Source organism: Lissotriton helveticus, chromosome 9, assembly GCF_964261635.1.
Source record: "Lissotriton helveticus chromosome 9, aLisHel1.1, whole genome shotgun sequence".
NCBI classification, from domain to species: Eukaryota; Metazoa; Chordata; class Amphibia; order Caudata; family Salamandridae; genus Lissotriton; species Lissotriton helveticus.
The window spans coordinates 1,093,953,385-1,093,976,506 of NC_136070.1; the positions used below are offsets into that span (position 1 = coordinate 1,093,953,385).

The 23,122-nt window shown below is 46.7% G+C and overlaps 1 protein-coding gene across 1 annotated transcript in view; it reads right to left on the bottom strand.

Annotated features, from left to right (window-relative positions):
* The window catches only part of DNASE1L3 (deoxyribonuclease 1L3), a 141,371-nt gene that overhangs the window by 33,077 nt on the left and 85,172 nt on the right, over positions 1-23,122 (bottom strand). The window contains exon 6 of the mRNA XM_078661491.1: positions 16,312-16,469. Within this exon, the coding sequence (XP_078517617.1) occupies positions 16,312-16,469 (158 nt within the window). The remainder of the gene's footprint in view (positions 1-16,311; positions 16,470-23,122) is intronic.

The window sequence follows — 23,122 nt, forward strand, 5'->3', positions numbered from 1 at the left end:
AAAACCTACAACCATGCCTTCTCTGGGATGGCCCCAAGAGTCTAAAACTCATTACCTCCTGAAATCAAAATGAATCCCACAATCGTGTCCTTCAAGAAAGAAGTCAAAGAACTCCTTTGAACAAGTTTCTTCCCAAGATCCCAAGATTGACTACTTATCTCTGGCTACCTAGAGTGCTCTTCCTAACAGTACATACTTTACCCTCCTGTTTCTCAACACTTCCTGGTACTTGCAGTGGTATGAACGATGACATTATGTTGTATTAGTGACGGATCTATGTTATTTGGTTGTTACTGAATTTGTAGTGGATTTAATATTACTGTTTTTACTTTTCTGTTTGCTGTCAATCAGTAAAGCGCTCTGGTACCTTCAAGGTTCATGTTCACTCTATTAAAAAACTAATAAAACAAATAAAGGGTATGTTGCCAATTGATGTATATGAATTATTAGAGAAAAATTAAAACTGAGAAACCACATTGGAAGAAACAAAATCATGGGAAAACAATTATAAGAAAATACAATTTTAGAGAAAAACAAATATATTGAAAAGTAAAGGAAGCATTTTAAAGGAACAAGCATTTTAAGACAAAGAAGGTTAGGTAGAGAGGGGTTTTTGCATTCAGGGATGGATGATGTTTAGGGCCAATGAGGGGTTTTTAAGGCTCAGAGATGTGTGGAGCTTTGGGGTGGTGAGAGTTTTTTAGGAATCAGGCATAGGTGGAGTTTGGAGGGGTGAGGAGTTTTTAGGTTCGTAGGTGGATGGAATGTAGGGGTGGTAATGGGCTTTTAGGGCTTAAGGGTGGGTGGTCTGCAGGGGTGGTTAGGGTTTTTAGGGTTGTAAATATGAGGCAGCGCCAAAATTAAGACCAGGGAAAACCTGGTCTCAGCAATACGGAATGTGGTGAAAAGTTTAATTTCTCCTCGTTTTTGCTGTTTCTATGTGTGCTGATTGGTGCAGCACACATAGGAATTTCAAATCACAGTTAGTGATTGTTTATGTGCAGGAAAGGGCATCTTCCTGCACATAAACAATCATTCCCCCAAAGCAGGCCCCTTGCACTATGGTGCAAGGGAGCCTGTATTGGTGCTAGGCTGCTGAGTTTAGTGCCAGTGTTCGGGAAAACGCGAGGATGTATCGTATCATTGTAAATACAGTGCATCCCTGCTTTTACAGAATGGAGGAGCGTGCGTTAGCAATTTTTGCTTCAGCATTCACTTGTAGATATGCCCCTTTACGATTTTTTGCATTTCACGAAGGAATTTTGTGAGTACTATCTTTACAGCGTCTGGCAATGTGGGCAGGAATGTGACTGAAAACAAAGTTATAAAATGTGTTTCTATGGTTGACTGTTGCTTAAATCAACATGTATCAGACTTAACAGATCTTAAGATTCCCTCAGATATGAATTCCTCCAAATTTTGCTTGCTGATAACCTTGTCACCGTATAATGACTATCCATGAAACTTTGCAGATATATTTTTATTTTCTACATTGGCTGAGGATGAAAAGTTTCATTGTGATTATTTAAGGGAATGCAAAATCAAAAAGGAGGTCCCAAAACACATTTTTCACCAATGCAGACAGGCATAGCAACAAATTAGCTGAACGGATTTACATGAGATTTGGCAGGAATATAGATTATGGTGTGGAAAGGGTCTTTTTTGTTATTTGATCTGAATGTGTTCAGTTGTTTTTTAGTAAGTAGGGACATAGGGCTATATTAGGCTGCGGTATACAGCAGTACCTGTGCGGTATACCGCAGTACATGGCAATGACAAAACACAATATTATTGATTAATGAAAGCTCTTGCAAAATAAAAAGGCAGCCATATTGTTTAGACCACGGTGATAAGGACGGGGAGTCCGCTGCGGTTGAAGACCGGAAGTGGAGCCTGTCGGGCGGAGACACCCATGACCGCCCGGAAGCAGCTGCCGGTCTAGTTGTTCGCGACTTCATGCAGGCGGGGAAATTGAGGAAGGACAATAAAAACACGGCACACACAGAGTCCCTTTTTCCTCGACAGACCTAGAACACCCAACCCCTAGAGCCAGGAAAAGCAGAAGGGAAAGGCGTAAGAAAAAAAATGACTTCCTCTTTTCTCAGACATCTTGTACCGCTCTCCCTCTTTCCCTTGCAACAACAACAACGGGACGAGCTACTGCAGTTTCAGAACCACCCAGCGAGAGGACGAGTCCCTCACACATGCCTGGGAACACGTCCACGAGCAGACACCAGAGCAGGTAGGACCATTCTTAAAAAACAATTAGTCGTACCCTCCCTTTACCGGGAAAGAGTCCTTCTGCTAGCCCCAAAATGGGAGGGGGTCACTATGGGAAGGAGAACACCCACAAATATCTGTTAGAACAGTTCTAATGGCCAGGAGTGTACAAAGATGTAGCCAAACATTGCGCTGCTTGTGTGAGATGCCAATATTCAAATCCGGGAGGGGTCCCAAAAGCCCCCTTACAACCCTTACCCATTATTGATGTCCCTTTTAAGAGGGTCGGGATGGACCTGGTTGGACCCCTGACTCCTTCCGCTAGAGGTCACCGCTATATCTTGGTCATCGTTGACTACGCTAGCCGATACCCAGAAGCCTTCCCTTTGTCAAGTATGACCACCCCGGCAGTAGACCAAGCCATGATCACCCTGTTCTCAAGAGTTGGTTTTCCCTCTGAGATTCTAACGGACCAGGGGACCCCGTTCGTCTCACGAATGATGGGTCAGATCTGTGACATTTTGGGGATTCATAAAATCCGCACTTCAGTCTATCATCCACAGACGGACGGTCTTGTGGAGAGATACAATAAGACCATCAAGAATCTACTCCGCAAGGCCGTCTCCGAGACAGGGAGGGACTGGGATCAAAAGCTACCTCTGGTTCTTTTTGCTCTACGGACCCATGAACAGAGGTCTACAGGGTTTTCTCCCTTCGAATTATTGTTCGGGAGAAAGCCAAGAACACTGCTCGATATGGCAGCAGAACAGTGGGAGCAAGAAGATGGGGAGGGGAAACCCCTAGTAAAATACACCATGGACCTTAGGTCGTCCTTGACAGACCTCTGGGTAATAGTGCACGATAACATGCAAGAGGCACAAGAAACCCAAAAGAAATACTATAATAACAACAGCAAACTCAGGGAGTTCCAACCAGGCGACCGGGTCCTTATTTTGCTTCCCTCCACGGAGGACAAACTCTTGATGAAATGGCAGGGTCCATACACTATAGAGAAAAGAGTGACTCCAGTCACTTATAGCGTGTTCCTACCACACCGTAATACAGGAAAACAGATATACCATGTCAATCTGTTAAAAGAGTGGAGAGACCAAGCTCCCTTAGGGGTAACAAACACGGCCCTCTTGGCCTGTTCCTACCATCCTATAGACATTCCCTCTTCCCCAGTACAGGAACATTCTGCCCACCCAGTCCCTACAGGGACAGTGCTGACAGACCCCCAGAAAACTCAAGTCGAAGCCCTATTAACGTCTTTTCCCGGCTTGTTTTCTACTCACCCAGGTTTAACCTCCCTGGTCCAACATAAAATCACACCCTTAGTCCCCGACATTGTAAAACTGAAACCATACAGGATCCCAGAAGCACGCCGAGGGGCCGTAGAAAAGGAAGTATCAGACATGTTACAAGCAGGGATCATAGAACCGTCCCTAAGCAACTGGTTTTCTCCAGTGGTGTTAGTGCCAAAACCAGACGGAAGCATACGCTTCTGTATTGATTTCAGACAAGTAAACAACATCACGAAATTCGATACCTATCCCATGCCACGAATTGACGAAATGGTAGAGCGTCTGGGACAAGCACGTTTTCTGTCGACCCTTGACTTAACGAAAGGGTATTGGCAAATCCCGCTGGCACCCTGTTCCAGGGAAAAAACAGCATTTGCCACCCCTTCAGGCCTGTACCAGTTTCGGGCACTTCCCTTTGGACTGCATGGGGCACCAGCAACTTTTCAGAGGTTGATGGACCGCCTCCTTAAACCCCATCAGTCATATGCAGCAGCTTATCTAGATGATATCGTGGTGTTTAGCCAGACATGGGAAGAACACCTGGAACACCTAAAGGCCATCTTCACAGAGATACAGAAAGCAGCTATAACCATCAACCCAAAAAAGTCTCTGTTAGGCACTAATGGGATTCAGTACCTTGGCTACACCATTAGCAAGGGGTGTCTGAAACCCCAAATCAACAAAGTAGAAGCCATACAGGCGGTTCCCCGGCCAACCACGAAAAAGGAGGTTCGCTCCTTTTTAGGTTTTATAGGATACTATAGGCGGTTTATCCCTAATTTTTCATCCATCTCTAGCCCTCTTACTGACCTGTTATCCAATGGTCGCCCTGCAAACATCCACACCTGGACCTCAGACCAAGAAGACAGTTTTCAGACCCTCACACACGCTGTTTCAGCCGCCCCTGTGCTACAGTGTCCGGACTTCAGGCAACCGTTTGTATTACAGACGGACGCCTCAGGACATGGCTTAGGAGCCGTACTGTTCCAACCCGACCAATCAGATGAGCTCAGACCGCTTATATATATCAGTCGAAAGTTGCTCCCACGGGAGGTGAACTACTCAACAGTCGAAAAAGAATGTCTGGCAATAAAATGGGCCGTAGAATCGCTACAGTATTACCTGGTGGGCCGACAGTTCCGTGTCCTCACCGACCACGCCCCCCTAACCTGGCTCTCCAGACACAAAGCCACCAATGCTCGCATCCTTAGGTGGTTCCTCGCTCTGCAACCTTTCTCGTTTCAGACTATCCATGTTCCGGGTGTGAAGCAGATCAGTGTGGACTACCTGTCCCGGTACCCTTCACACGAATGGCCCCACAGTCCATTCCTATGGGGGAGGATCTGTGGTAAGGATGGGGAGTCCGCCGCGGTTGAAGACCGGAAGTGGAGCCTGTCGGGCGGAGACACCCATGACCACCCGGAAGCAGCTGCCGGTCTAGTTGTTCGCTACTTCATGCAGGCGGGGAAATCGAGGAAGGACAATAAAAACACGGCACACACAGAGACCCGGCGGCGTCTTCAGGAAGCGATTCCATGGTGCCCGGAGGAAGACGAGGAACCCAGCAGTTCAGGAGAGGAGCAGCGACCGGAGGAGCCCAGCAGTTCAGGAGAGGAGCAGCGACCGGAGAAGCCCAGCAGTTCAGGAGAGGAGCAGCGACCAGAGGAGCCCAGCAGTTCAGGAGAGGAGCAGCACCCGGAGGAGCCCAGCAGTTCAGGAGAGGAGCAGCGACCGGAGGAGCCCAGCAGTACAGGAGAGGAACAGAGATCGGAGGAGCCCAGCAGACCCGGCAGGAAGCGGCATCTGGAGGAGCCCAGCAGTCCCGGAGGAGGTGCGGACCAGAACCCGTGGGAGTACACCCCAAGTTTGTACAAGGCGCTCACGCCCGGCGGTCCCAGGAAGGGAGAAAACGGCCCGGGTCCGGACGCCACGGCCCGGTGGACGGGCCGTGGCCCAAGGCAAGTGCCCTTAAGGGGTGCCTTCCAGTGGGGGTTGTGGGGGTGTTAACTAGTTGATTCACGCCGGCCTCCTTCCACACACTCCCTACCTTCCCTTGTGTCCCCACTATCTATGGTGACGGTAGCACGTAGCATTTGTTGAAGAGCAGAGTACTAATCCCGACCTTTTTATTTATTTGTTTCCTTCCGGGGAGAGCCAACAGGGAACAGACCAACGCCAGGAAGACGGTACCCGACGAGCAGACCAGACACCCCGGAAAGCGTCTGTCACAGCACCTGTTTTGATTCATAGTTGTCTTCTCATGAACTATAAATCTAGAAAGAGAGTTGTCCTAAACGGAAAACTAAGACCAAACGTTCTCAATAAAGACACTCCAAACTAATACCCCGCATGACCAGTGACTCATTGTAACGACCACTCGGACATTCTTACAATCACACTTTGTTTTTGTTCTGTGTTTTAACATCAAATACAGCTTATTACACTTGGAATAAATGAGGCCGTGTACCAAAGTCTGCAGAGATATGGAAAGGTAGTTTCATTGATTTATTTATCTTTTAAAAAGTTTACAAGGTACCATGGTATTTCCTCAAAATGATTAAGAAAATACTATGATATAATGAATACGTATGCCACTGCACTCTAAGACACTGCACACTACTCTGAACCACTCTATGTCACAGAACTCTACATCACTCTACTGTACTCTATACCACTCTACTCGATGCACCTGCACTCTACACCACTGTATTCTACTCTGCACCACTCTACGTCACTGCACTCTATGCCTCCATACTTATCTCTGCACCACTGCACTCTACACCACTGTGCTCTACATCACTGCACTGTTTGCCACTGCATTATTTGCCACTCTGCGACATTCTATTTTACTCTGCACCACTCTTCTCTATGCTACTGCTCTCTACACCACTCTATTCTGCACTAGTCTATTCTACTCCACTGCACTCTACGCTGTACTACTCTGCACATTCTACTCTAAGCCACTACATTCCAGTGCACTCTAATCTCTTCACCACTTCAGCTTCAAAAGAACGACGATCCACCACCACCAGCAACAGGTTGCCCGAAGAAGCTGGAACAAGATCACAGCCGACCAGCTCACCGCTTCCCTGAGCCAGCACCCCCCCGCCAGCTCAGCGAACCCCAGCCAGGCCGCCGACAACCTCACGAAGTGGATCAACAACGGCGCGGACGAACTCGCCCCTCTGAGAACCCCGCCCAGCAGACCCTGCAGCAGAAAAACACCATGGTTCACCGACGAACTCAAGAGCTCCAAGAAGAACTGTCGAGCCCTCGAGAAAGTCTGGAGAAGGGAACCAACGACGGACAACATGACCACCCTCAAGCTCGCCACCCGGAAACACCACCAACTGATCCGCGCCACCAAGAAAAATACATACAAGGACCGGCTGGACAACAACGCACACAACTGCAAGGAACTCTTCAACATCGTGAAAGAGCTCTCCAACCCCAACGCCGGAAACAATGACATCACCCCGTCGCAAGATCTCTGCAACTCCCTCGCGTCCTACTTCCACAACAAGATCGCGGACATACACAACAGCTTCAGCAACCAACCAACGCAAGCCACAACCGCAACAACGCCACCCACCACCACCCTCCGCACCTGGACTCCGATCAGCACCGAAGACACCATCCGCACAATGAACTCCATCCATTCCGGATCTCCGACTGACCCCTGCCCTCACCACGTCTTCAACAAGGCCGACGCTGTCATCGCACCCCACCTGCGGGACATCATCAACACCTCCTTCGACACCGCCACCTTCCCTGAGAGCTGGAAGCACGCCGAACTCAGCGCTCTTCTCAAGAAACCCACAGCAGACCCCACCGACCTCAAGAACTACCGTCCCATCTCGCTCCTCCCGTTCCCGGCCAAAGTCATCGATGGACAACGGAGAAACAGCAGCCCTCATCCTCCTGGACCTCTCCGCGGCTTTCGACACTGTCTGCCACCGCACCCTAGTACAGCGCCTCGGCAACATCGGAATCCAGGACAAGGCACTGGAATGGATCACCTCCTTCCTCGGCGGAAGAACACAGAGAGTCCGCCTACCACCGTACAAGTCAGAGGCCACCAAAGTCATCTGCGGCGTCCCTCAAGGATCCTCACTGAGCCCCACCCTCTTCAACATCTACATGAGCCCCCTCGCGGCCATCGCACGCCAACACAACCTCAACATAATCTCCTACGCCGACGACACCCAGCTGATCCTCTCCCTGACCAACGACCCCGCCACCGCCAGAGCCAACCTGCACGAAGGGATGAGAGAGGTAGCCGAATGGATGACGACCAGCCGCCTGAAACTGAACTCGGACAAGACGGAGGTCCTCATCCTGGGCTCCTCGCCCTCCGCCTGGGACGACTCCTGGTGGCCCCCCGCCATGGGCACCGCACCCAAACCGACGGACCACGCACGCAACCTGGGCTTCATCCTGGACTCCTCCCTCTCCATGACCAGACAAGTAAACGCCGTCTCCTCGTCTTGCTTCAACATCCTGCGCATGCTACGTAAGATCTTCCGGTGGATCCCCACCGAGATGAGGAAGACGGTCACCCAGGCCCTCGTCACCAGCCGACTGGACTACGGCAACGCCCTCTACGCCGGAACCACCGCCAAGCTCCAGAAGAGACTCCAGCGGATCCAGAACACCTCGGCCAGACTCATCCTCGACATCCCCAGACGCAGCCACATCTCTGGACACCTGAGAGATCTGCATTGGCTCCCGGTCAACAAGAGAATCACCTTCCGTCTCCTCACCCACGCGCACAAAGCCCTACACGACCAAGGCCCGAGCTACCTCAACAACCGGATCAACTTCTACACTCCCAAGCGCCTCCTCAGATCAACCAGCCACGCCCTCGCCGCCGTCCCCCGCATCCGAAGAGCGACAACAGGAGGAAGGTCCTTCTCCTACCTGGCCGCCAAGACCTGGAACTCACTCCCAACCGACCTGCGCCTGACCCAAGACCACCTCTCCTTCAGGAAGAAGCTCAAGACCTGGCTGTTCGAGCAGTAACGGCACCCCCCCCCCATCCCAGCGCCTTGAGACCCTACGGGTGAGTAGCGCGCTCTATAAATGACCTGATTGATTGATTGATTGAATCTCCACTACTGCACACCACAACAATCCACTTTGCACCACTCTACTTTCTGTTACTGCACTCTTTGCCACTGCACTGTAAGCCACTCTACTGTGCTCAATTCTACTCCACTGCACTGACCACAGTGCCTTATATACCACTGTGCTCTACTCTGTACCACTCAATACCACTGCACTCCCCGCCAATGCACTCTAATCTGCACCACTGTAGTCTTTGTCACTGCAGTCTATGCCAGTCCACTCCACTATGCTCTAGGCCACTCAACGCCTCTCCACCCCACTCTATGACAGTTCATTCTACCCCACTCTACTCTATGCCATGTCACTCTACTTAACACAGTGCTACTCTAAGCAACTCTACCCCAGCAGCGCAGGAGTGTTTATGTTTATATTTTTTAAAGCGCAAGGCTGGCCGAGGGCTTACTAGCGCTGTTTCAGAGTACTGAAATAGGGTAACTATGACGATTCGAGTTTACAGGGGAAATAACCATGTCTTGAGGTTTTTTTTCTAAATATGAGTTCCTCTTCCAGCAGTCTAATTTCGAGGGGTATGTCATTACAGAGCTTTGGGATCAGATGTGCAAATAACCTGCCGCCCGTCTCTTTCTCTTAGTTCTAGAAGTTTTGAGGAGGTGTTCTTGGGACGATCTTAAGCGTCTGTCAGGAACATAGGGGAGGACAAGGCTTTGACTTTAGGAGGACTTCAGTTATTTATTGCTTTATGTGCAAGGCAGAGGAATTTACATTTGATCCTTGCATCAACAGGTATCCAATGATACTGTTTCAAAGACTCCCTCACCGGTTCATGGGTAAGAATTTTGAGAAGAAGTCTGGTAGCTGCCAAGGATGCTTCTCACACTGCCAAGATAATTAAAAAACAGCACATCTGGCCACATGCGAGGGATCTTCCAGCACTGTGAAATAAAGGTCATAAAACCTGCTAGTGGGTGGACCAGGATGGGGCACTCACAAAAAAAAGATTTTTTTTTTAACATTTGGAGCTGCCTCACTGCTTCACTATTTAGCCATCTAGGCCGCTCATGAAATATTCACTGCTCCTCCAGGAATGACCCATAATGCTCTGCAGGAGCTTTGCCTTTTAATTCTTTTGTTGCTGTGGTGCCCTCAAAGAGGATTAGTTGTTCCAAAGCTGTAATACTGTGCCTGGAGTGGTAAAAGACTTTTGCCATTTTACAGCTCGGCATGAATAGCACTTTGCTAATACAATGCTTAAAGATTTTGGTGTATAAATGGCAAAAGGCTTTGCCCCTCTCTAGCTTGGCGGGAATGGGACTGTGCTAATCCTATGCTAAAAAACTTTGCTAGAAAAACAGACATTTAAGGTGAGCAGATTCAGAGTGACGCTGGTGTTGCATGGTGCTCTATATAGGAGCTGCTCTCCACCTAAATTTGGGAACTACCCAGAGTTCTCTGCTTCCTATTTTGCATAACTTATTTGGCACTCTAAAGCTGAAAGTGTTTTGTTTTGACATACTGGGTGCGCTTTTGTGTCTTGACAAAGGTATAGCTATCTGAAGAACTCTAATGAGAGCGAAACACGTGCCAGGCGTTGCTTTTATGTATTCCAGGTTGGCTTGGATAGTATTGTACCAATCCAAAGCTGTAATTCTTTGCCTGGAGTGGTAAAAGGCTTTTGACATTTTACAGCTCGGCTTGGATAGGACTTTGTTAATCATATACTTAAAGATTTTGCTGTATAAATGGCAAAAGGCTTTCAGCCTGATTCATCAAGCTAAATTGCACTTGCAAAGGGCAAGATTCTCAGAATCTTGCCTTTTGCGAGTGCAATTTTTGCATTTGGGATTCATCATCCCAAATGCAAAATTCGCTATTAAAGAATTCGCACATTTGCGAAGAATTGCATTTAAGGAATCTCTATTTGAGATTCCTTAAATGCAATTCATGAATCATTTTAAAATTGCGAAATTGCAATTTTGCGCCGCTATTTACCGAGAGGTCAGACCTCGTGGTAAATAGCAAAAACTTAGAAAAATGCATTTAAATGCATTTTTCTAAGTTGCATGTTACACACACACATGTCCTTTGGACATGTGTGTGCGCAACACCAATGTAGATTACATTTCAGGGGTGCTACAGGGTGTCCTTTGGACACCCCTGCACCCTTGAAATCACATCCTTATTTGCGATTAGCTAATTGCTAATCGCAAATAAGGAATAGCTCCCCATTCATAGGAATGCATGGGGAGTTATTCCTTATTTGCGATTAGCAATTTGCTAATCGCAAATAAGGAACATGTAGGAATCGCAATATTTTTGCAATTCCTACATGAATCCCGTTTTGCAAGTCCTTAATAGCGATTCCTTATGAATCGCTATTAGGGGCTCGCAAAACGGGAGAATGATGAATCTGGCTGTTTGTCCCTTTCAAGCTCAGTGTGGATGGCACTCCTCTAATCCTATGCTTAACCACTTTGCTAGAAACACAGACATTTGAGGTGAGCATATTCAGAGTGTCACTGGTGTTGCAAGGTGCTCTATATAAGAGCTGCTCTCTACCCAAATTTGGGAACCACCCAGAGTTCTCTGCTACCTATTTAGAATACACACACACACACGAACACACACATGCATGGGGGGCGTGAGAGGTAATAGGTGGTGGATAATAATTATAAAATCGCTGCAGCTTCTGAAATGTACAGTTCACGAAAGTACGTATTACTGATAGTTATAACACTGTCTTTGATATTTTTGAAATGTCAATAAGAAAATATATATTTTTAAATATCCATAACAGCTGTTTCAGTGCCCTGAAGAGGATGAAAGCCAGTTTGGGTGTCTGTTAAGAACTTGTCATTCTCAACTAACTATTGGAGCTATTGACATAGCCGAACTGCAATCATTTTACCTAGGAAGGACAAGGTGTGGATGGATTTGAAGCTGGTAGGCTTTCAAGAGGGAGTTTTGGTTTTCTAAAATCTACTATGGATCTTTTTAAAGCTGTGGGAGTCCCTTTGTAGTGAAGCATTATTAATGCAAGCAACGTCTTCGGCCATATCTTCAAAGCACTTTTCAATCAGTCCAACTCAGCAAACTTTATTGCAGAGGTTTAAGATTTGCAACTCACTTCACTACAACTTGCACAAATGCACATTGCTAAATTTATGAGAGAACTCTTTTGGTGCACTGGGTAAAGGACATTGTAGAGAGTGGTGGCTGACTTCATGCGCGCCTGACTGTTACTTTGAACAGTAACTAAATAGCCAGAAAGGTCTTTGCAGAACGTTTGTGATGGAACTAATCCCGTTTCTGGCTACTTGTTTAGCACTAACAGATCCTTGTATATCTTAATCAGTTTACTGCATGGGCAGACTACTGAGACTGTTCACTCTTTATAGCAATTTGTCTTAGCTTTGCGAATTTCGCTTCTGCAGCAAAAAGTTAAATAAGGACAAGTAAACATGGTAAATCTTTAGATTCCAAAGGGTTGACATTTGCAGTGCAAGTTTTATTTGTTCCTACCACTTATTGACTTGGTGACATCTATTTGCCACAGATTCAGAGAGTCAACATAGTGACCAGTACCATTTATGAGAGAGGATTATATACTGGGAATAGGGGGTGGTGGTAGAGTGTGTTTCCCAGATACTTAGTAGTAATTGGAGTGATGCAGAGTATTGTAAGTGGAAGAGGTGTGGCGCCGCGGCCAGTGCGACTGACTCCGGAATCTGGGGATCGCGGTTCGATCCCCGGCGCCTGCAGCAGATTAGCCCAGCACCATGTGACTCTGGGCAATAGCTGCTTAATCTTCCCGACGGCCCCTAGAGACCCCTACGGGTGATTGTGCTTTACAAATGGGGATTATTTATTATTATGTAAGTAGAAGAGAGTTTAGGAGCTCAAAGAAACAGGATAGCCTGTGTTTAAATTCATGCATATTTTTACATCTGCCCTAGAGACAGCTATAGTTTTTTCATCTGCCTCTACTTTTCAATAAAAATATAGGAATATTTAGATATATATGTAGATAGTGGAGCTTTCAGTCAGCCCTATTCATTAGTTGGTCTGTTTGAGCGACATTCACGTTGTTCTTCTGCCCATCACACTTTACAGCATGGGGCTGTTGGTTCTCTATACTGTGAGGGGAGGCATTTTGTTCTTTCACAAGTGCCCATCCACCTAAAAGTGGTCCACTTCAGTGGCATTGCTCGTAGGCCCAAACCTGCTTCTGTGTTTTCATTTTCGGTTTCATCATTTGTTTTTCGAAAAAAATTTGTGACGCATCATCTTTAACTTTTTTTTGCAAACTTATACACCCCACATTTGGATGGTAGCATTTGTACTTGTTGATACTTGTATACTTTAAAAAAAAATGTATTAGAGTTTTACAAGGTGCATGAACACATTGGTTCAGTGGAAATCAGTATACTGGAAATTATAAAGATATTCAATATTGCAAAACACCGAAACATAGTGCTTACATAGCATACTTTAAACAATGATGTGACATCCGTTACATGAAAAAGAAAAATTGCAATTGCCATGTGTAACCTGCACAACAAGAAACTCTGGAGAGGAAAGGGTTTGGAGACAGATATAGTACGTTATGTAATAGCAAATAACAGGTAGGGCTGGTAGAAGTTAGAACGTGGTAGACGGGGTCGCAAAGGCGTGCGTGTTGCGTAACCATGGTATGTGGGATGTTGAAGGCGTAAGGGGGAGAGTGGGCCAAGGAGGTGGGCATTAGCAGTTTGAAGTTATGAAGGGGTCGTTCGTGGTGAGTTCGCAAGAGTGGGGCATTGGAAGGAGAGATCACTGAGTGAGATTATCCCGGGGCGTGGAGTTGAGGGTACTGTTAATAACATGGATATGGGGGTTCGTGAATTTGTTGCGCTTCTTCATAGTGGAGGGTGTTCCCCTCAGCAGTCCCCTGTTTACATGCAGTGCCCTGCCAAGCCACCAAGGGCAGAGCAGACGGGGCCCTCTATTGCCTTGCGAGTGTTCTCTTGGCCAGTGATTGGGCAAGGCTAGCGTGCGCGGACGGTGTGTCTCTTTTTGCATTTGAAAACACTGAGGCCACAACCCTCCCATGAATATATATCAGTGAGTTTGGTGACCTCGTGGAGTGTAGTGTGGATATCCTGCCAATAGGCGATTAGGGCGGTGCAGGACCATAATATGTGGTGGAGGTCTGCATCCTCCGGATCTCATTGGGGCAACATAGGTCTGCCATGGGGAAGTAGCGTTTAGGCTGAACAGGGGTTACATTTGCACTGTGGAGGATGTGAAATTGGTTGTTATTGAACCTGCCGTTTCTGGAGATGGAATGGGGGAAATCCAGTGCCTGATTCCATTTCTTATTGTTCAGCACACTTCCAACATCATCTTCCCATTTAGCGCCAAGAGGTCGCAAGGAAATTCTGATGTGGCTCCAAATTGCTCTCTAGAGCCAAGTAATTAAGTGCCCACCTTCCCCAATGGTGAGAAGAGCCTGAATAACAGCATGTGTGGGGTTTCCTCGTCGCTAGTCTATCAAAGTGTGAGACAAGCGTTGTGTAGTTAGCGGCAGGTAAGATATTGTCCATCTGTGAGGTCATGCTCTGTCTGGAGTTGTTCAAAGGAGAGGAGAAGGCCATCTGATAATGGTCGCCAGCCATGGTTAGAAAGCAATCTTTCCACCTACGCAGGATTGAGGCGGTGTATGTGCATGAGTAGCATGGGAGGCCCTGTAAAGGGAACTCCGGAGCATATAGAAGGATATGTCAGGGGAGAAAGCAAGTTGGAGTGATGCGTTTGTGGGCAACTTGGTCCTGTAATGAGCGTGTGGGGGGCCGGTGTCACCTGTGGAAGTAGGAAGCCGTGGGTGACAGTGATGGTGATGGTAAGGGGTGGGGAGTGGGGATTGGTGGCACGTTTCCCAGAGATTCTGGTTGGCTATCCACCTAGCTACCCATTGCACTTGTGCCACCAGGAAGTAGGCTTCAAATGAAGGGACTCCCAGTCCAATTTCCCCGTAGGTAATTGGAGTTTCTTCAATGCTATCTGGTGGTGACCGTTACCCCATATGAGTTCAGTGAGCAGTGAGCCAATTTATCGAAAGAAACTATGGGAGCTACCACTAGGAGTCAGTGAACTAATACAAAAGACATGGTAAGATCATCATCTTTGACAGAGTGATTTTCCATGTAATTGCAAGCAGTAGCCTCTTCCAGAAGGATACGAGGGATTTTAATGCCTCCAGGCAGGTCATAGGTTGCTGTCAAAGAGGTCATTTGAGGATTCATAGAGGCAGATTCCCAAGTGTGACAGAGGAGTTCTAGCAGACAAGGGGTGCCCCCTCCCAGAGTGATACCCAGCAGGGTCAAGTCTGTGTGCAGCGGGTAAACAGAGGATTTTCCCCAGTTGACTGTGAGGCCAAATGATTGGGCAAATGCCTGTACTTGGTGCTGTCTGCTTGGATATCGCGGATAGACATTAAGAGATCATCAGCGGACAGCGACGCTGCGTGTATCCGGTCTGCGAGGGGGATTCCATGTGCCCACCATCCTGGTGAAGGCAAATAGCCAGGAGTTCCATAGACATCGTAAAAAGCTAGGGCAAGAGGGGATAACCCTGCCGGTGCCACGCTCGACCAAGAATGTGGTGGATATGTGGTGTCCCAGCCGGATCCCCCAGAGGAGTTTTGTGTATAGGAGTTGTGGGTATGCGAGGAGGCATTTACCAATGCCCATCCGTGCCAGGGCCTGGAACAGGTTGCTCCAGTCCAGGGAAACGACCACCTTCTCCAGGTCCAAAACCAGGCACACAGCAAAAGGGAACCACCCCAGGTCCTGATCCTGGACATGGAACAGACGCTGAAGATTATGTGAGTTGCTGCGCCCTCAGACAAACCCATTTTCACCCGGGTGAATAAGTTCCTGAAGCATATGGGTGCACCTCGCGGATAGGATCTTGCCCACTATCTTGTAGTCCACCCGCAGTATAGCGATAAGGATGGCTGGCGCAGTTCCTCCTCAGTGATTTACCTATCAAGTGTTCTCCGGGTACCCACTATTTCCTAAATTCAGATACCACTTTAAAAGCGCCCCATTTGCGGAGTTTGTTAGAGGCCGTACCTTCGTTCTCAGTGAAGTATTTGCGTACATGCGATGATTCTTGGGTATCTCAGAAAGTGGGGTCATCCAAGCAGATGCCATGTAGGGGTGTGGGGACGAGGGGTACCCTGCTGCTGGGAATTTTATACTTTTCTTGTTTATTACATAGGTTTGCAAAAAGGAAACCAAAAACATTGCAGGCTTGACCATTCCAGACCTATCAGCTGTAATAAAACGTGCTTGATAATGATGCACTCAGAATAACGGGGGAGAGAATTTAGCTTAGGGCTAGAGCGGTCGACCTTGAAGTTGAGGAACCGGGTTCGAGTCCTGGCAGGGACGCTCATCATCCTTTGATTCTGGGCAAATTCCTTAATATCCCCGTGCCTTACAAATATCTGTGTTCATCTGTAACGAAACAGGTGCTCATGTAAAGCGCTCTAACATAAGAACAAATGCGCTTGTTATTAAGAGATGCAGGCATTTCAACAAATATGCACTCAATAGTAATATGTTGGTGGTACATAAATACATCGAAGAAACATTTGGGCCCCAATAATTTAGCAAAATAATAAATGTGTAGAAAAAAGACAATGTTATGGTAGTACCTGTCATACGCACAGTTCGTGCTATCCTTAACAGTTGTGTCATTTTTATCACCAATTAGCCAAACAAATTCGGGATTTTCCCTCAGCCTGATGTATTTCCAGTGTTTCCTGCGCACGTATTCACAGCCTGCGTTGAAGTCCCCCATAAAGATGAAATTCTGAGAAAATGAGAGGATGAAATAGATTAAACGCATTTCCTGATTCTCCTTCCTGGACTATTGTTTGCTGACTTCCCAATCCAACATGTGGTGAGCAGAAGATTACTTTAACAACAATGATTCCATCCATTGAACCAAAATATGCAACTAATGACGCTATTGTTTGCTTTACATGCACTTGCCCCTATATATAGTGTATCAGTCATGTGATGTAAAGGTGTCCGGTTCAACCTAACATTCTATTTCCAACGAAAATCACCAAGTTCAGGATCTGAAACTAAAGCCCTATAAAAATCCCCTGAATTGATGATAATTTACTGTAGCTGGGTTCTTTGTCACCACCTGATTTGACTTTCTTGTAACTTTTATTTTCAAATTATTATTAAGGTGGCAGCATTAGAGCAGATCACAGGACATTGATACAGCAGGTGAGTAGGTGCAAACAAAATACATCCACTAGTAACTTATGGGACGAATCACGACTCAACATGGAATAGAAATTACACACTACATACGAGTCACTCGACCATCCCATATATAGCCAGAGGCCCAGAGCCAGCGGTGTCATGGATGCTGAGAGGGAGACAAGGCACTGTGTTGTGTGCCCCCAATGGGCCCCATATATCTTTAGGATGGGCTTCGCGAAGGAGTAAAGTAGCAAACTTTTCAGAATATTCCGAGCAAGTGGAACTATCCTTGAGCCAAGCCACTAGACATGAGAGCAATTGCAGCACATTTCCTTTAGGTTTTCTGGAAATCTTCCGCATAACCCAAAAAGGAGAACAATGCGGAAAACTCCACATTAGTGTCCAACATCACTCTCAATGCTGTGATAATCTTCTGCCAATAACAGGATATCAATGGAAAGGACCAGTGTAAAAAGTCAGTATTCGGTGATCCGCATCTCCAGCAATTTGTGTTTGTAGCTAATCCTTAGAGCACCGTACTGACTGGAGTATTGTATATTCTATGAACATACTTCAACTGTATTACTCCACATGTATCATTCTTGGACACATCTATTAGTTTCTAGAAGTAGTATCATCAGTTTACTCTGATATTTCATGGCTCAATTCTTGCTCCCATTTGTCCTTTCGCTAAAGAACGGTGATGGATTAAACCCAGATCCTTTGACTGGGTGTGAGTGTTTGATTGATTCGATGCTCCGTCCATCACCACCCCCTTTTGTACCGCTTTTGGCCGCCATAAGTGTGGCAGGGTATGCTCAGACGTGAGTCCCTTGCTCACTTTGCCACTGGATTCAAGCAAGCCGGGCTGAAGATGGCTGGAATGCCAGAAACCGGTCCTCGGAAGCTTGTTTCCGATCCAGGGAAGACATGGCTTGGCAGTTCGGGCTGGACTGTTCCCATGAGGCACAGGGTCAGACTGATTTGCATACAGCCATGTCTGAACTGGGGTGGCAGAGTGGGCTAAAGAACGGTGATGGATTAAACCCAGATCTTTTGACTGGGTGTGAATGTTTAATTGATTCAGATGCTCCGTCCACCACCACCCCCTTTTGTACCCCATATGTCCTTAGCATGTTAGCATGCAAGTTTGTGATAGGCATATCATTCCCCACACAGTTATCCATCCTAGTACTGAGTTTAACGGGGCATGGGTCAATAACTACCAAAGTAAACAAGGTCCACTCAGGAGGTTCATCAAGCAAACAGGGGATACGTTCACTCATTGAATGATGAAGCCGCTGATACATCAATACATCCATAGATGAGCACGATCAACCAGCCAAGTATTCTGGGAGTGATTTGCATTTCTTGTTGTTGAATAATTACACCAGTTTACCCATCTTTCTATTCTTTAATTGTCGGCTCACTCTCCATTCACTTGTCATTTTTAAGAGGGGATTATTAACCAATGAGAAGAGGTTGGAGTACATTACATCCCTACCAGTCTGCAAAGCCAGCCTGAACTACTCCCAAATAGTACAGTGTACTGTGTGTATTTCCCATTTCGTCCATGTGGTTTTTTAATTAAAGAGGTACTCAATGGGACTAGAGCACCCAACCCCTCATTGAAGTCAAGATCTGGGGTCCTTCTGATATTGTGGAACCAGTGAAGTGCGAACTGCGCCTGGGCAACTAGATAGTAGATTTAAAAAATTAGGAACGGCAAATCATTCCTTATTATAGGGCAATTGCATAGGTGTCCGGGGAATACAAGTTTGCCTATTTGCCCATGCTGACTTAACTATGAGTGGCCGAAGATGATCGAAAAAGGTTCTTGTGAGAATATTTTTAAACATATATAGTAATTTGAGAAGGAGGATAATCTTCATTAATGCTATCATCCCTGCTACCAACAATTGCAGCTTAATCCATTTCTATACTAAGGAGGCTATATTTGTCAAACATTTGCCGCAATTCTTCCCAGCGAATACTGAATGCCCAGATATCATATGGGCTCCAGTTGCCATCTTATTGGAAAATGTAACATTGGAGCTGAAGTGTCACCCGCTTGGACCAGTTTACATTCAAGCAGTCCAAATGCAGTGATTTGACACATTTTTGTGTTTAGGTTATGTTCTGGATCTTTAACTAGATGTAGGATGTCATCAGCATACGTCCACAGCAAGGTAGTCCAGCTCCAAATTTTTTGCTATAAAGGTAAGGATACTCCGATCGGATACTGGCAAAAAGGTCCAACACCAAAGCAAATAACATCTTGACACGGTGCAGCCATGCCTCTTGGCCCTGTCAACCTCAATTCGGGCTGTTAATGCATGTACAGAAGCTCGTTCTATTTCAGCATAGCATTACCCATCCCCATCCTTTCTATGACTGATAGCAAATATGGCCATTCTATGGAGTCGAACGCCGTATTGGCGTCTAAAGGCTGCTTCTATATCCAGATCGATTTGACAAGATACAGCAAACAAAGTTTGTACATTGTCTGCCGTGGGCCTGCCTGGTATAAAACCTGACTGGTCTGGCCAAATCTGGCCAGGCAAAAGTAGTAACAACCTATTAGACAGAAGTTTAGCGAGTATTTTGTAATCCATATTTATTAATTATAATGGAAAATACGATTCACACAGCAGGGGAGATTTGCTAGGTTTAAGTAAGATTATAACTGTAGCTTCCTTTAGCTTAGGGGGGAAGGAGCCTTTCAACAAACACTGCATTACATACTTCAAGTAAAAATGGGGCCAGTTCTTCCTCGTATGCTTTATAAAATTTGACAGGAGCCCATCTCCTCCTAAGGCAAATTTGTTTCTCATGGATGAAATCATCCCTTTCATTTCTTCTAGCGTAACTGTAGAGCAAAGTGGTTGACATTCTTCTGATTCCAGTCACACCAATGTAGCCTTTTTTTTAGATACATTTGGATATCGTCTTCGTTAAGATCAAATCTGGCAGTGTGTATCGTGCCCTTGGATGCACTGGACAGTTCAGCGGCGCTGGACTGCATTTGACTTATGGACCCTTTTCCTGCGACCTGCTGCCGGAGATCCTGGTGCTGCTCCTGTCGTTTTCGGACATTGCCATGTTGTTCTCCTGTGTTACCTCGTTGCATGATGTGTGGGAGGTCTGTTTTCAAGCTGGGTCTTGCCCGTCGCACTTGCTGGAGTTTGGTAATGTTGCTGGATCTGGTGATATACGTAAGACTGGACAGGGATGACTAACTCTCCTTCGGGTCCTCGTCTTTTGGGCTGGGGGCTGTGAGGGTTACGCGACACGTTGCCTTCCTTAATGCTGCGCTGGGTTGATTTTGTCCCTTGCGACTAGTATACTCTGATCTGACTTTTGCTGCTTTGGTTCCCATCCTGTGTGACTATAATGATTATGTGAGAAGAGGCCGAGGGTCTGCTGTAACTTTGCTTTTTATTTTTGTTTTTGGTTTATGCTGCATGGGGTACTGTTTTCATAACGTGGTTGTTATAGTGGATGTTGCTGATATGGGGGGCGGAATATGCTGTTTTTTTTAGCCAATCCTGTACCATGCTTATTACTGCTTCCGCTCCGCTCGCAATAGTCCCGTCTGTCTACATTTTGCTCAATGATGACCCCTTGTACGTTTAGGTTTTGATTGCCGGCTGGGGGCGCTGAATGCCCGGGAGCGAGTCTGTCTCTCTCCTCCTCCACTCTTTATATTTTTCCCTACTGTGGGGCAGTTCCGGGGCGACAGGCACACTGTTAGTGGGTTTGGCCATAGCCATTACAGGGGTGCGGGGTGGAGGGTGCGGGGGGGGGGGTTGTTATTTTAGTTTGTTTTGCTCTATGGTCTCTATCGCTCTTTTCCGGCTTTGGGAGGGTTCTTTCCTCCTTATTACGGTTGGCTGTCTCTGGGTCGCACACCTTCTTCTTTTCTGTGTCTTCACAAGCTTTTCTTTCCTGTTCTTGGGGGTGGGCTCTCTGGGTTTACACCCAGAAATGTTGATTCTGTAAAACTGCTTGTTGTCCAGTCTTACCGCTGCGGCTGCTCAAATTCTATACTTGCCGAACTCATAGCCTATCTCTGATGGTAAATGGGGTGGTTCCCCCTTGTTTCTACTGTATCTCCTTATGTATGGTGTGTAGTCCTTGTTGTTGCAGCCCCCTCTCTTCTTCTAAATTTAAAATGAAACCCTCATATCCTGTGTAGCGCACCCCGCAATCACGTCTGGTGTATTTTGTACTATCCTGAGTGTAGATTCATCTACGGTTATCCTGTTTTTATTGACTGTCTTTGTAGCCGGCCACGATGGTTGTAGGCTTACGCATGTATCTCCTACTTTTCACAATAAAGGTTTTTAAAAATAAAAAAAAATAATAATCTGGCAGTGTATAACTCTGAATAAAATGCAGTGAATTCATTCAGAATGTCACTAGGGCTATATAGCATGTTAAATTTGGACAATAGCAGAGGCTGCTCACACTGGTTGAATTATCCCCCCCAGGGTGAGTCCTGGGTGCTCTCCCTTCATGTACCATATAGCAGTGACGTATCGACTAAGGAATTTTACCTGCCTATAGGTGGTTTACTTAAATTCTAACCATGTTAGATTCAAGGTCACCATTATAGCTCGATCTGGGGGGGGTACTGTGTGACATTGCCAGAGCTCTGATTTCAGATTCGAGTCTGTCAAGCTAGTCAGGGAGAGATAAAAGTATTCCATGTCCTTTCGTAAAGCATTCTTCCCTCTCCACAACTTTAAAGGCTTCACACATTGTGAAACATATAGAAACTGATCACTGATATGTAGTTAAGTGACTGAGGCGCTTACAGGAGGTACCTGGTGGGCTAGTTGGCCCCCAGGGACCCTCACGATTAAAGAGGAATTAATTCCCCAACTTAAACCGTGCCACAGGGTGTGTTTGCACACATGTCAACTCAGGCCCCGTCCCCTCTCTTCACCCCTGTGCAAATGTGCCCGTGGCGCGTTTTAAGTTGGGGGTTTAACCCCCCTTGAATACTGAGGGCCCCTGGGGTGCAACTAGCCCACCAGCTACCTCCATTAAGCGCCACAGAGCTGCATTGCAGAGAGGTGTAAAAAGGGGCGTGGCCTCAGAACACCTCTGTGAAACGCAGCCCCCTGGGCAAACTGGAGGTTCCTGGTGGGCTAGTTGGCCCCCAGGGACCCCCAGTATTCAAGGGGGATTCGTTCCCCATCTGCAAACGCACCAGGGGGTGCATTTGCAGAGTGCTCAAAGGAGGGGGCGTGGCCTCCGGCGCGATGCCAGTGGCCCCCCTTCTTTTCCTAATATTCTTGGCCCTGGGGACCCCATACCCCTCCGGGGCCACTTGTAGCCCCAGGGACCCCATCCCCAAGGGCTGGCCCTATCCGCTGGGACCGTAGGGGGGTCCCCAATCCCCCCATGGGGATTGGGGACCCAAAAAAGCATGTCATTCAAGCTAACCCACTTCAACATCCATGACACACCTTCCACACCACTGATCACCCCACTCGATCCCCTGCCGGCACATACTTATTCAGCAGCACTCACTGCCATCTGACATTTGTGACCTCATCTCTCATCATTACCTAAAAGCCATCTTCGTCATTGATACTTGTGTTGACCCCGCATCCATAACACAAGCTTACTTTAAATGGCTTCAACTTCATCCAACACCTGTGTTTTAAAAAAAATGGTTGCAGCTTTGCTGCCCTACAAAAACATCCAGAGTTTTTTTTGCATCCCTCTCCGTCTCAACCATTAACACAGTCACCTTTCAACTCATCAACTATTTCATATCCTGATTTCTCTAACCTCACCTCTCTAACATCATCTCTTGCACCTCTCTTGGTAGAGTCAACTTACCTGATTCATTCACACACCTAATTTATTAGAGACTAATATTGCAACTTTCCCTCTCGTAACCTCACCTTCCATGTAACCGCATCCACACACTACCTTGGAAACAACCTAGAACTCATCTTTTCTGCTACTCCCATACTTGCTTTTCTGAAATATTTTCTTCTAGACTTGATTGTCCTCTGTGTCTCAGTCTTTTATCTGTTCTTATTTAAAACTCGACACACAGCTGAGCATACACCGATTACAGTCATCTCAAATGTACTTCAAAAATGTCCCCATCCACACATTTAAACATACCTACCCGAAACATCACAAAAACTGGTGACACATTTTTCATTGACCTTAAATCCACTATGAAGGCCTTGCATAACTTCCACACTGACCTACACCAAA